The 15,587-nt window shown below is 31.3% G+C and overlaps 1 protein-coding gene across 1 annotated transcript in view; it reads right to left on the bottom strand.

Moving 5' to 3' along the window:
• The window catches only part of LOC102880271 (nascent polypeptide-associated complex subunit alpha-like), a 61,437-nt gene extending 58,950 nt beyond the window's left edge, over window positions 1–2,487 (bottom strand). The window contains 1 exon segment of the mRNA XM_025050388.1: window positions 2,202–2,487. Coding sequence (XP_024906156.1) covers window positions 2,202–2,487 — 286 coding nt within the window.
• Between the last annotated feature and the right edge of the window lie 13,100 nt (window positions 2,488–15,587).

Genomic DNA, 15,587 nt, shown 5'->3' with positions numbered 1-15,587 from the left:
TGAATACCAGACTCCCTTTTTTCCTTAGGTATTGTTGGTGGTGGTGATTTTATTGTGTGTGTGGGGGGGGGTTTGTGTTTGTTTAGTGACTTTCCTGAATTGATTCTGTAAGTCTATATTCCCTAACATTTATGACTTTTGAAATCTCTGCTCATTTAGCTTATTGGCTAGTTAATGATTAGATGTAAATTTCTTTATATTCTTTGAATCAATAAGTGTCCCAGACTTTGTTAAGATGCTCTATTTTTTTTTTCAGTTTTTTAAAATTATTTTTAAAAATGTATTGGGTTGACATTGGTTAATAAAATTATGTAGGTTTCAAGTGTACAATTTAATAATATACAATCTATATATTGCATTGTTTTCACCACCCAAAGTCAGATCTCTTTCTGTCACCATATATTTGACCCCTTTTATTCTTATTTACTATGCCCCTCCTCCCTTTGCCTTTGATAACCATTAAACTATTGTCTGTGTCTATGAGTTTTTGTCTGTTTGTCTTGTTTGTTTGCTGCTTTCAGTTTTATATCCCACATATGAGTAAAATCATATGGTTCTTGACTTTTTCTGTCTGACTTATTTTGCTTAGCATGATTTGTATGAATTCACAAAAGACCCCAAATAGCCAAAGCAATCCTGAGAAAAAGAATAAGGCAGATGTTATCACACTGGCTGACTTCAAATTATACTACAAAGTGCCAATAAGCAAAACACCATGGTATTGGCAGAAAAACGGACACACAGACCAATGGAACAGAATTGAAACCCAGAAATAAATCTCTGAATATATTTGCAAATAATTTTCAACAAAAAATCCAAAACCATACAATGGAGTAAAGAAAGTCTTTTCAATAAATAGTGCTGGGAAAATTGGAAAGCCACATGCAAAAGAATGAAACAAGACTGCTATTTGTTGCTGTACACCAAAATTAACTCAAAACGGATCAAAGACCTAAATATAAGACCTGAAGTAATAAGTTGCATAGAAAAAACATATATACTAAACTCATGGACCTTGGATTTAGAGAGGATTTTATGAATTTGACCTCAATGGCATGGGAAGTAAAAGCAAAACTAAATAAATGGGACTATGTTAAACTAAAAAGCTTCTGCATACCAAAAGAAACTATCAACAAGACAAAAACCAACCAAATGAATGAGAGAAGATATTTGCAAACAATATCTTTGATAAGGGGCTAATATTCAAAGAACTCATACAGCTCAACGATAAAATAACAATAATCCAATTTAAAAATGGGCAGAAGACCTGAATAGACACTTCTCCCAAGAAGACAAATAACCAACAGACATATGAAAAGATGCACAACTTCACTAGCTGTTTGGGAAATGCAAATCAAAATCATAATGAGATATCACCTCATATCTGTTAGAATTGTTATCATCAACAAGGCAAGTAACAAGTGTTGGAGACGTTCTGGGGAAAAAAGAACTCTCATATTGCTGGTGGGAATGTAAATTGATATAGCCATTGTGGAAAACAGTATGGATATTCCTCAAAAAAAGTAAGAATTGAATTACTATATGACCCAGAAATCCCTCTTCTGGGTATCTACCCCCAAATTTTGAAAACATTTATCCCTAAAGATATATGCGTCTCAGTGTTCAAAGTAGCATTATTCATGGTGGCCGAAGCATGAAAACAACTGAGTGTCCTTTGATAGATAATTGGATAAAGAAGATATGGTACATATATACAATAGAATATTACTCAGCCATAAGAAAAAATGAAATACTGCCATTTGTGACAACATGGATAGATCCTGAGATAATTATGCTAATATTTTTTTTAAAATTTTTAATGTAAAAATGTGTTTATTTACAATCTTTGAGTTCTTTCAAAGTGCCAGAAAATTACAATAGTAGCTTATAACAAACCAAAAATAGTTCTGATGTATGCAAAGTTTAAAAATAAGCATAACACAGGGGATGTGAATACAGTTTACCTTTAAAATACTTCCAATAACATAGATACAACTTTATTTCTAATTTGGGTTCCTTTGTTCAATAGTCTGTAAGCAATCTGCAACTCTGCTTTAGCTTTTCACTTCCTGATTGCGTAGAGCCTCAAAGTCAGCCACAGCTGAAGCATCAGTGTATTCTATGGGTTTCTCTGGCCAGCACAAAGCCCTGCACATGCACATGGCTGTGGGGTCAATTCAGAACATGGCCCTTCCATGTACTCAGAAGACAGATGTCTGCCTGCTCAGCAGCCACCAGGAAGGCAGTAAACAAAGGGCTCTCAGCAGTGCCTGCTGCCAAGGACATATTCTGCTGTTTCTCATGGATGTTATCTGCTCTTTCTGTTGCTCCATTGGACACTATCTGCTCCTGCAGCACATCTTGCTCCAATCCACCTGAGAAAGCAGCTGCTCCCCCAATGAGATAACCCCTTCCTCTGCTTGTGTGAGTAAAACTCTGCTTGCTCTTGGCCAGGTACATTTTCTTGCAGCTCAAACCAGCCGCCATCAGAGCTCCTCTGCCTCATGAGTAATAAACAACATGTCTCACCCCTTGGTCCTCTGGGTTGTTTTTTCAGAATATCCAAAGCCCAGATGCAAGTTCCAGGTCTGGAGCTCCTACGTTACACATGACCTTTAAATCCCTAGGAAAATGAGGAGCTTTTCAAAACCACTATGGACATCTTAGTCCTCATGTCTTCCCTCCCTATAATGCTTTACTTCCATAGATTGACCCAACTGATATCATTGTCATAGTCGATATAATGTTAAATAATAGCCATTAAGGTTGTCACCTTCTTCAGGGAGAAAATTTTTCCCATTGATCAAGTTCAAAATCAGACAATCAAACTTGGGGATGAGACTTCTACAGAGTCCTGCCATACATGTCATAGTGGCAGCTCTCTGGGGATAGTGCTTTTACATTAGCTGCACACTAAGCCAGGGTTACTAGGTTGCTCATTTTCACAGCTTTCATGGATTGTGAGGCTGTCGTTTCAAAGGCTACAGTAGACGTGAGGAGAGGGCGATGTGAATAGGAAAAGTTAATATGTCAAAAACTGGCTGTTCTTACAAAGATTTAACTATTACTATCGAATACCACTCTACCACTGTTGAAAGACTGGTTAAATCCAGAATTTAACTGGTTAAATACCACCGTTGAAAGACTGGTTAAATCCAGAATTCTGGAAAGCTGATTTTGACACTTTTTGCCAATTTTGTCATAGATTTTATGGAGATGTAGAATTTTGGAGAAACTTTTTCTGCCATTCTAGAAGTCCTACCTTCCTCCTGAATCTTTTACAGGTGCATGTAGTCTTATTAATTTATGTTAGTTAATTTATGCATTTAAATGCTTTAAAGCATTCTCTCCATCTTAAAATTTAGACAGATTTTTTTTTCCCCCCTAAGGAAATGAATGCCTTAATTCTAAGACTAATTCCTCAGGTCTCCACTCAAATTGCTCTTCATCAAAAAGTATTTTTTTATAAAGGCAAAATAATATAATTATCTGCAATATGAAATAATCTGTTACTTCTATATGTATATATGTGTGTGTGTGTGTGTGTGTGTATATATATATTTAAGAAGCCATTTTTTGAGCAATCAAAATATCCTAGAAACTGGCAAAACCATAGGGAGTAAACTATGTTGTCATTGCCTTAATGGATTTTATAATCTATATTTTTAAGTGAATTGGAAAACTTTCTGTTTAATTTTTTTTCATTTCATTGAAAGGTACAAATATGCTTTCATTTTCACTTTTGATATTAAAGAAGTTTAAGATATATATATGTATATATCTCCTTGGAAACTAAATGTTCAGTGCATAGCAACTAGATATCATGTAATTCTTGCTGAGGCTGTTTTCTATGTCAATGTCTCTTAAAGTTGAATAAGATGTGACCTTTTTTTAAAGAAAGTAATCAAATTATTGCAAATTCCTCATCTTAAATTGATTATTAAAATATTAAACGTAATAATACTTTACATATAACCTCATGCTATAAGTCTCTAGGCAATTATAAAGTCAAAACATATTTACAAATTAAATACTAATATAACTCACAGAAATAATTAAATTTCAACTAGTTAATTAATTTAAACTTATGAATGATGTGCTGGAAAAAAATTTCCAATAAAAGCTTGACTATATATTGATATCCACAGGACAGTATGTTTGTCAAGTTTGTCATATCTGGATTTATGAGTGACATGTGATGCTTAAATTCTCCTGTCTTTTAAAAAGTTTTTGGACTATTGTGGAAACTTAATTTGTACACCAAAATAATATCACTGAGACTTCACTTGATAGGAAAACATTATTTTTATGTCAAATTTTCACCAATCATTTCTATTTCAACCTTTTAAGTTAAAATAGGACTGCTTGTCACCAAACACAGATTCTAAAATTATGTGCTGTTTCAAGGTGAATAACCAGTGATCCATAATTCTATAACGAATAACAAATATTGAATAGAAATCATGTCCTTCTCCATGGCATGTAATACTATAAAATTGTTTAAAGAATAAGCTCTATTTTCATCCAAGGATATAGAATGAATCATAAGAAATATTACTAAGTGAAAATCTAATATTGAATAATGTTGTTTTATTGAATATATTACATAACAGATAAATATACTAATCATTTTGTATGCATGTATATTATATATAAACACACACATACATATGAAATATCAAGAAGGGTAAACTCCAAACTGTTAACTGTTTTTATTATTTCACTGTTAGTGAATGGAAGTGAGTGAGGGAGCTAAAAAATAACTTTTACTGATTATTTTGTGTACTTTTTTTATAATAAGATTATCTGTGTGTAATAAAAATATCTATGTGACACAGAGAAAATATGTATTTTAATTTGATGTTATTGGAAAGTTTAAGAAAGGCATTAGACACAATATTTCTAAATATAAATTGATAAATAAAATTAACACTCTAGTGGGTGGTTAGGTAGTAGATAATAGTAAGGAGATTTTTGTGTCAAATGAACCTGAAGTACCAAATATCTGAATCTTAATATATGATGAAAAACAACATTTTCTATTTTTTCAAAGTTAAGCTATAAATAAAAACAATTTAAGTTTTTATGTTTTGTTTTGTATTTTTAGAATTCAAGTCTGGTACTATAAAGACTTACTGTGTATAAATCAGAAATTGGAGCATTTAATAAATTTCAGGTAAGATAAAATCATTTTATACAAATAGATTTAAGAATCCTTAAGTTCTAACCAGACCAGTTCATATCTTATGTGATAAAATCAACTGTTTTATAAATAGCAGATAAACTCATTTTTCTATTTAATATTTTCTTAAATGACTGATGCATTCCATTACTAGCTAGATCCTATTGTCACAGAGAGAGGCCATAATCTAAGCCTACAACTTTTTTTTTCATAATGTACATAGAAATGTCTTAGTATAATACAACATAAATATGGATAAATGTTCATTGTGCCTTTTTACTCAGCAAAATTCATTCCTGAGTTTTTTCCTTGAAAAATTACTACACATTTTGTTTTGAAGTAATTTGTATTATATATAATTTTTTGTTATAAAAATTTTAATAAATACAAAAAATTGAGGAATAGTAGAATAAACACCACTATACCATTTACTTAGTTTTACCTGTATTTAATTATAATACGTATTTTAATATATTGGCTTCATATCATCCATAAATATGTGAGATGTATTTTACTGTTACTGGATCACTTGAAAGTAAATTGGAACATCACAATATTCTACTACAATTTTCTAAACATGTATTTCTTACAATTAAGTACATTCTCCTAACCACTATACCATTCACAGAGGATTCCTAGTCTAAGACTTCAAAACCATGAACTGACTGAGATAGTGTTTCCAGGATACTTTAGTCCAGAAGCAGATTTAATGAAGGTGGTCTGCACAGCTCAAAATTAACAAAACAAAAATTAATTACCCAGGACTAAGTGGACTAAAAAAATGCTTATAAAACAGAACTAAAACACTCATGTATGTATCGCTTTCCAACTAACCATTAGAATTAAACAAAAATACCTTACTAAAATGATTATTGATGTTTATAAGATGATAAATTTTCAGGGAAAAACACTTAAGAGATGATTAGGTACTGTAGGTGAAACATAGAATTAGACTCAATGGTTCTTGGTTTCTTATCTTTTTAGTATAACATGATGGCAAAAATATATAAACACAATAATAATGTTTGAGCATTGTCATTTTCATGACACAAATTGCTATAGTATATCACTATGAAAAGTTATAATGTTCAATAGAATTCTACTACCATAGCACAAAGCAATGTGTAGTTTTCAGTATCACTTTTAAGCTATTACCCCTTCTGCTCAATATAAAAATACTGTTTCATTAACCATTATCTTCTTTATTTATCAATAAGAATAAGAATATTTTTGAGAATATGCACATGGCATAATTTTAAATGAAAATCCTTGAAGTCAGACAAAGGATAATCAACATAATTGAGAATAAAATAGCCTATTTGAGTGAGGCAAGGTGCTGAGTAGTAACTCAGTTCTCTTAGACTTTTGTAAAGTAATCTCAAATCAAATTGGCAGCTTTCTTTCAATGTTACATACATAAAAATCTTGCTGAGTGATGAATATCATGGCTCTTTAGGTTTTTTGCACCTGCTTTGAAAGGATAGTAAAGGCTCAAATAAAATTATGGTAGGCACTTGAAGTTTCTCACCTGTGAAAGACGAAAAGCTGCAGTAAGTAAGAGTCCTTGGAGACCACTATAAAAGATTCATTTGCAAATAAGCTCAAATGCCTAAGAGAGAACTTTTAAAGTACAAAAAAATTTTGATATTTGAATTTTTTTTTATTACTATAGCAGTTATGAAAACAAATGATCTTCTTTCTCAAGGTATGTCTTCGGAAAGTCACAGTTCTGTGAAGATAATTAACATCTTAAAAAATTTTCTTTCTCAGTAAAAACTATAGGTAACTTAAAGATTAAAGAAGAAATTAGAAACCATTAGGATAGAAAAAGTTTTATCGGTTGAGGCCATTATTTTGAGTGTTTTATGAAACTCTGAGCATTTAATAAATTTATGCTCTCTCCTAGTGTTGAATATCTCATTTTTTATTGCATGTAATGTTTTTCATTGTTACCACCATCTTCACATATTTGTTATTTTATATCTTTCCAATTTGTTTTTATGCCCTCTTCCAGTCTAGTTTTCTGTGATTTTAATTCCCATTTATATACTTTTAAGCAAATTTTATTTATTTGTACTATTTATTAATATTGAATTAAATAGTAAACACATAACTATCTTCTTATATTCTGTTACTACCTCAGGAATACAAGTTCCATGATGTTATGAATCTTTCTTTTCTACTGCTTCCTTTAAAGCATCCATCATATTTATATAGAGTATTTGGAACAAATCTCATATCAAGGATATGTAGTTATATCATCACACATGGATTATCCCATTAAAAAAGATATTGAGCCCAGTCATTAGAAATGAAAAAAAAATAATAATAATACCCCTAAGACTCTGTCTTCTTTTATAGTGATGGTTAGGGATTAGACTTTTTCCACCTTGAATAAAAATAAAATGTCTTACTTGTCTTTTGTACTTTCAATATATTTCAAATATGTTTATGCATTGAACACAGGAAGTACTTAATCAGTATTAATAAATTAATGAATAAATAGACTTATGTTTCTTCTTTCCTTATTACTCCATGAAGATGCCCATTATTCAGACAGGGTCAACTTCATGTTACTCATAGATTCTGATTAACTGATATTGAGTGAAAAGAATAATAATTATAGAGTGAGCACTGACTCTTTTACACTGGATTCTTTTAACTTAATAATGCGCACTTATAAATAGGTACTTACTGAAATTTATATTTGTTATTAAACAGAAATTATACTCCTTATTAAAAAATACATTATTTATTTATATTAAATCAGCACAATTATAGAAGCTGACTGGCTTGATTAAAACAATAAGGTACCAACAGTAAGATACCTTTGTTCTGGATAGTTAGGTTGTCATATTTACAGAAAAAAGTTGGAAATAAGAATGTTGAAAAAATTGTTCAAGAGTGATGAGTTCAAAAGAGATGGTACTATTGGGACTTTTCTGTTTAACTGGTCTTTTGCGCATTGACATAATTTGAGTTATATTTTAAGGTTTGATTATTAACTTTTTAAGTCTAGTCATTCTCTCTGGACTATGCACTGAGAATTTATCAGACACAAAACTGTCAAGTAACACTAAGAAAACACTTAGGAAATTATATATAGAATATGATTATAAGAAATTTAAAGATTTTTAACTATTATTTCATGAACTATTACTCTACAATAAAAATCTACATAAGAATTTATATTATAATGAAGTTTACTTGATAAGCATAGACACCAGCAAAAAAATTAAATGACATTAACAAATGTCAGCAATGATAGACTGATAAGGTGGCTCTCCCTCCAGAAGAATGACTGGAATGTCTCAAGCAGCTGACCATGGCACTCTGTCACCCAAAGAGTTCTAGACATATATTGACTGGTTATCCTTTCTCAGAAATTCAGCTTTTTAAGACCTATGAATACTTTCTCATTCTTAACAAACAAAAGTTTTTCTTTATAAAAGTATGTTCTTCAGGAAAGAAATAACACTAATTTTGCAATCTGAAGCGAGTTATTAAAGAAACCTTTTTAAATGGTGCAGAAGGGGAATAAGAAGATCAACCAATAACAAATAACAAAGGAGCCTAGGCTTGCAGTAAGGAATTAAATCTCTATGCCTGAAGTTATCAGAGCTTGGACATATTAGTTGCAGCTTTTATTTAAAAATTAAAACAAACAAACAAACAAAAACCCATAAAACACTAACAAAAAACTCTTAGCCAATCTGCAGCTTCCTTGCAGGGATGGATTCAGGGGAAACATTTCAGGGCTAACTTCACTCCCACCTGCTGATCTCTTGCTGGTACCTCTTGTTACTGCAATTGGATGCCAAAAGCAAGGCATCCCTTTGCTACATTCCATAAAAATCAATCTCTTTTCACAGAGCATGGGGGAGAAGTAGGGCCAGAGGATTTAGTGAGGCAGAGGAAATATATAGCCCATACAGACAAAACGTATTTAACTTAGTTATTCCTACGAGAGTGATCATGTAAAGCAGAACTTCCTTAGCACAAGGCTGTTCAAAACCCATTTTAGTCAGTAATTTATAGATTATCATTTAGTTTGAGTTACTTTACTAGAGGGCTAACCTCATTCACTCTGTCATTTTTTCCAAATTGCATTAGAAGGAAACCTTTATTTTAAGTTATAGGTGTTTTTTTTTTTTACGCCATCCTCTGTGTACTGATGAAAATTTTCACAGCTTTAGGTTAAAAAGCATTAAACACATACAAACACTCACACACACACTACATAAACCTATGGAGTCTACATATGTTTTACCCTAACATTTCGACTGGAAAAATGCTTCTTTACTGTGCTTTGTTCTCCTTTATGTGTGAGAATCTATTAATTTAATCTTTTAGTCATCAACTGCATACCTATTAATATATGCTATTATTGTAGTGACTGCATTTTGAATAGTTCAACTATAAATGAATTTGCTTTTCGTCATAATGCTTTTTCACTTTGCATTTATAATTGGCTCTGCAGTGATATTATTTCTTGGGCAAACAAGAGTCTATTGTGAATGTAAATGCAATATTTCCACTTCCACCTTCCAAACAATGGATCAAAATAATGTTGCTCTTAGAAGGATGTGAAGGAAGCATTGCCTTGTGTGTCGTGTCCCGAAATTGTTACCAGCTCACAAATGCTGCTGTTACTGTCATAGTAAGTATTAAATACATCCAACGTTATCGCATATTCAGTGATATTTTTCTAAGTGAGAATATGTCTCTAAAGTTAACATGCTTAGAATTAACTGTTTGAGCCAACGAAATCTAAATATTCCCCATTGAGCATTAAAACACTCACTTCTTAAATCTAAGCTCTAAGTTACCTATGTTAATAAAAATACACATAATCAAACAAATGAGTAATCCATAAATTATTACATTTTGTTTTGAAATAGGGCAAGTGGTAAATAAAAATTATCTAGCAATCTAAAACAGACTGAAATCAAGCATAATGAGTTAACCATTTTAATTTGGTCATGTGAATAAAGTAAGTGACTTATTCAGTTTTTCAATTCACCTAATAATTGCTTTTTAATAATTCTGTTATAGTCTAAGACATGTATTTTTCCTAATTCCTGCCTCATACAAATCTGTGGTTTATTTTAAATGCATGTGGCTTTTTAATTTAGAAATCATATTTATTGACTAAACTTAGTGTTTATGATATTAACTAGACCTATGTTGATATAATAATAATAATAGTAGCAAGCATTTATTAGAAAGAGCACTAAGTATTTCCAATAATTATTTCATTTACTTTTTGCAAAAATAATAGTAGAGCAATGATGTTAAAAGGTCAGAAGGACACCTTAATAGTTTACCGAAATACAGAGTGGCCATGCCACTAACTGCTGAAAAAGAAACACACAAAGATAAAAACTGCCTGATACAAACAATTTATAACAGGCCATTTACTTTTACCTTATATAATCCATGATACAAAAGTTTACTAAATGAAGTTTCCAAGAATTAGAAAGATTTTCTTTATCAGTGAAGTTATTTATGACGCAGACATATTTGTGAATTTGTGTTAGCTTTATTATTCTTTGCTTTTAGATATCTGCAGATATAGGGCTACTCATAATTCATGTTTTTTATCATACTTAACAACACACAGTTTTCTACAAATATGGCATATCAAAGGGATTTCCCATTCGTCTTAACTTTTCCAGCTCCTTCTTCATGGTAAAGCTGTCTAGGAAAGCAAAGCCGCCTTTAGCCCTTGAACTATGCTCCCATTTCTCTAAACAAGGAATGGATATTTTTCTTCCCAGGTGTGCTGTCTCCTTTAGATAATTTTCTGCCAGGCATCTCTGAAATAGGAACCTGTAGGAGTTCTCTCTAGCCTGCTTGCAACTCTCTTTCATCTTGTTCTATTAGAGATGGATTTTGTATATCACTCACATTCCTTGTGGTATCTGACGATTTATGAGACAAGGGGACATTCCATTTATACTCTACAATGTAACTACTATAAATAAGGTTTTTTGTTGTTATTTTGTACTGAGTCAAAAAAAACTAGGTCAGTGCATTGAGGCTAAATAAAAATAAAGGAAAAATAAATGTCTGTGCATAGTGCAGAAAGTATTGTTTATTATATAGCTTTTTATAGCAAAATCATTTTCAAATATGTAAACTAGAGATATCTAATTAGAGAAATTGGAGGGGGAGGAAAAGACTCCCTGAGTTGTAGCCAGAGGCGGCCCAGAGACAATGCCAAGTAGGTCCAAGTTATATGTAACTGTGTTATTTGTGTTAATATACACAGTATAATTTCGGTTGTTTATTGAACAAATAATTTTATCTAGATATTTTTGCATGGCACTAGCAAGGTAAAATAGAGAATATAAAAGTGAAAACATATAGTCTTTAATCTTTATGAGCTTGCAATTGGTAGGAGGGATGAACTAATTTTTGTGAAAAGCATAAATTCCTTATTTAAATAGAAAAATGATATATTGTGTTAGATGAATTCGAGGATGGAGGGAATGCTTTATTAAAAAGTTTGTTCTTGAGGGTAGAAATTACTAAAAGAAGAAAAGATTGAATATATTCCAGAAAGAAGAAAGAGCATGGATGATGAGAAAACACATAGTGCACATGTGAAAAGAAAGTAAATAAATTTCACTAAAGTTTAGAACATACAAAAGGCATTAGTTGAATAGAAGTTAGAATAGTTAAAACCTTAAAATACTAGGCAAAGTCATTTTGTCCTTTTTCCTAAGCCAATGTAAAAAAAAAAAAGTTATAAAAATACAAAGATAATACAAATACAATTTTAATTAATGAGATGACTGATTATGTTTTTCTTAGAACAATTTTGTTTCCAAAATATTTGTTTTCTTTTGAAAATGTTTGAAATAAAATAGATCTGAAAATACCTGAAGTGTATGGTTTTACTATTCACAGTATAACAAATTCCAGACAGGTGTAATTCTAAGAATTATAATTTGTTCTGTTTTCTACAGATCGATGAGAAAAATATACGTTTCAACCCTTTTGCTATGTTACCATTTGAAGATATATATAAAAATTCTTAAGGTTTTATTCTGTTGGTGTTTTCATTAGGAATTTTAAATAAGTAATTAGCAAAATTCTGTACTTGCTGCACAAAGGGTACATAATGGTGAATTTTCAGTGAAGCTAATAAAATTTAAACTTTGGGCTTTTCACTTGCATGAGCATCTTTCAAAGACCCAAGAAGGGCTCTGAATATTTGTATATACAGTAATAAATTTTTGCAAAGTTTACCAAAGTAATATTTTAAATGGAATTGCTAAAGACTAGTACCAAAACGATTTATCTTACCATTTGCCATCTTTTCTCTCATAGTGGACTATGCATGGTCATTTTTGGGGTCTCACTGAGGGAATGTTGAGTTGGGGTATATTTTACTTTTGTTTTAGTAGGATATAATTCTGGTTTTGCAATGTGTGGCTGGCCATTTACATGTTAGGAATTGCCCTTCACTGTGTTGACTCATCTAGCATTGTGATACAGGGCCAAAGAAATCCACCATGCAATCAGTCAACAGTACCAGTCAACATATTTTGTATGAAGTTGTTCTAGTATGAGCTATATAAATTGTAAGTATACTAATTTATTCCACTGATCTTTAGAATTAATGTTCTCTCCTGTCTGATTATATTTGTAATTCAATTTTTACCATTGTACAAGATGCATAATTGCTGATAGAGATTAGATAGATAGATGATAGATAGCTGGATAGATAACTTGGGGGTGGTTGAGAAATTGCATTAAATGGAAATCATCAAAATTCATGGGTTTCAATGGCATAAGCCACATTCAATACTTCAAATAATGAATGTACCTGTATGTAAATTTGCATAGTACATGTGTCTCAATGTATCAGATTGTATTTTAGCATATTCCATGTGTTTTCCTGACAAAATTTGATTGTACCAAAAGAAATGGCATGAAAAATTGCTTCTGCTGTTTCAAAATGGCCTGAAGAAATAAATTTTATATGATAAAACTCCTATACGTATAAATAAATACATCAATGTTGATAATATTAATTTGAATGTGCATTTTTGTAGCTTAATACATAGTGGCAAATTGTAAAATGCTTTGAACTATTCTTATGTATTCTTTAATTTCAGAATAATTTTAAATATTTTTTCACAATAATTTATCTTATAATACTTAAAATATAACATAAAGAAAGCATCCTAGGTAAAGCCAAAAATGTTAAAAGAAAGGCTGCCAGAAGCACCCAAATATCAAACATTTACTGATTTTGTTAGTAGGTTTTAGCAGGCAGTTAACTTGATTTGACTCAAACTGAAAAGTGTCTTGTGAAGAAGTTCAAACCGAAGTTGTTATTTAATTTTTAGCTGCTTATTGTATCCCCATATATGTGTGAGCATAGGATAAAACAGATATTTAGTTAGTGTTAATTCACAGATTTTGTGGCTTGCCATTGGCTCACTCTTTTCTAAGATTTTTCTCTCACTGTTCATCCCTATAGTTGTCCCAAACTCTGTACTCTTCATTGCAGAAAGACTACATTTTCTTTTGAAGATTTAGCCATTCATGTAGCACTGCCAGCAGCCTGCCTCAGGCTAAAAGTCATAAAAACTGGAAACTCACTCAGAGACATTCCCTTTGTCCAAGTGCCAACCAGAACCTCTTTGCTTTTGTTCACTCTCCAGTATCTTCGGGTAGTTGTTTTCAGTATTTAATCTAGAGTTTATCTGTTATCTGCAAAATGTTGTTCGTATAGAAGCTTTCTAGGCCAAAGTCTAAGTGTTGATTCTTCCCAGCCTTTTCATTAAGACCACATCAGGTTTTTGATTCCTCAGATCTAACAGATTATGGAAAATTCCATTCTATCCCTCATAGGTTTTGAGGTTAGCTTTTAGAGTCTCATCCTGCACATTTTCATAATCTGATCATGTCTCAAGAGACTCATGCTTGTGTGACCAGCACTTTCTGAGTCCCCTGCCTTCTGAAATCACATGATGGATGATTTCATTTTGCCTTGTTGGCCTCATGTGCCACCCTAAAATTCATAAAATGTGCAGGAGTAAATTCAACCTGTTTTTCTTTTTCTTTTCTTTTCTTTCTTTCTTTTTTTTTTTTTTTTAGCTTGATAGTTTAAATTCTAAACTGTTAAGTTAGTCCCAGGTAACTTTGTAGATTTCAGTGTTTCCGCCCCACCCCAACCTCCCAGTAGAGACTGTCTTACTGGGCAAATTTAATTATCATACTACATAGAGAATTGACAAATTCCCACATGGGAGAAAATGTCTGCTGATAATCAAATAAATTATGAAAACTTCTTCTTTCTCTGGTAGTTTAATTACATTTTAGTGGATTGAATTTTAGTCCATTGTCATACTCATTATTTCCAGTCTTCTGATGATTTTAAACATTGACTCTGTCAATATCCATTCATGAAAGTAACTCTCAGCAAACTAGGAATAAAGACTTGATAAAGACTATCTTTAAAAACCTACAACTAACACAACTAACATCATCCTTAACGTTGAGAAACTAGGTGCTTTCCTCTAAGAGCAGAAACAAGGAAAGGATGTCCCCTTTCCCACTGCTATTCAACATTATACTGGAAGTTCTAGCTAATGAAATAAGAGAAGAAAAATAATAAAAAAGTACAGATAGTGGAAAGGCAGAAATAAAACTGTCTTTGTATGGATTACATGATTGTGTAGAAAATCTTAATGAACCCACAAAAAATTCTCAAAACTAAGGATCAATGATTGCAAAGTTGCAAAAGCACATAAAACAAATAAAGCACATAAACAAAGTCAATTGCTTTCCTAAATATCAGCTACAAGCAATTGGAATTTGAAATTAACAAAAAAACCCACTTACATTAGCACCATAAAAATAAAATATATAGGTATAAATCTAAAAAAACATGTACAAGATAGATATAAAAAAATTACAAAACAATAATGGAAGGAATCAAAGAAGATATACATAAATGAAGAGATATTCCATGTTCATGGATGATGTTAAAATACCAGTTCCTCTCAAATTTATTTATAAATTCAACACAAACCCAATACTCCCAGAAATTTTATGTATATCTACAAACTGAGTCTAAAGTTTATAGAGAAATGAAAAAGACCCAGAATAATCAGCACAATATTTAAGAAGAACAAAATCAAAGAACTGATATTACCCAACTTCAAGGCTTACTAGAAAGTTATAGTAATCAAGACAGTATGGTATTGATGAAAGAATACACAGATCCATAGAACAGAATAGAGAGTCTAGAAATCGAACTTCATCAATATAGTTGACCAATCTTTGCAAAAGAAGCAAAGACAATCAATTGGAAAAAGTATAGTCTTTTCACTAATTGGTAGTGGAACACTTGGACATCTAAATGCAAAAAAATTAATCTAGA

This window comes from Pteropus alecto, unplaced genomic scaffold (assembly GCF_000325575.1).
Source record: "Pteropus alecto unplaced genomic scaffold, ASM32557v1 scaffold166, whole genome shotgun sequence".
Classification (NCBI taxonomy): Eukaryota; Metazoa; Chordata; class Mammalia; order Chiroptera; family Pteropodidae; genus Pteropus; species Pteropus alecto.
This window is presented reverse-complemented; position numbering and strand designations above follow the sequence as displayed.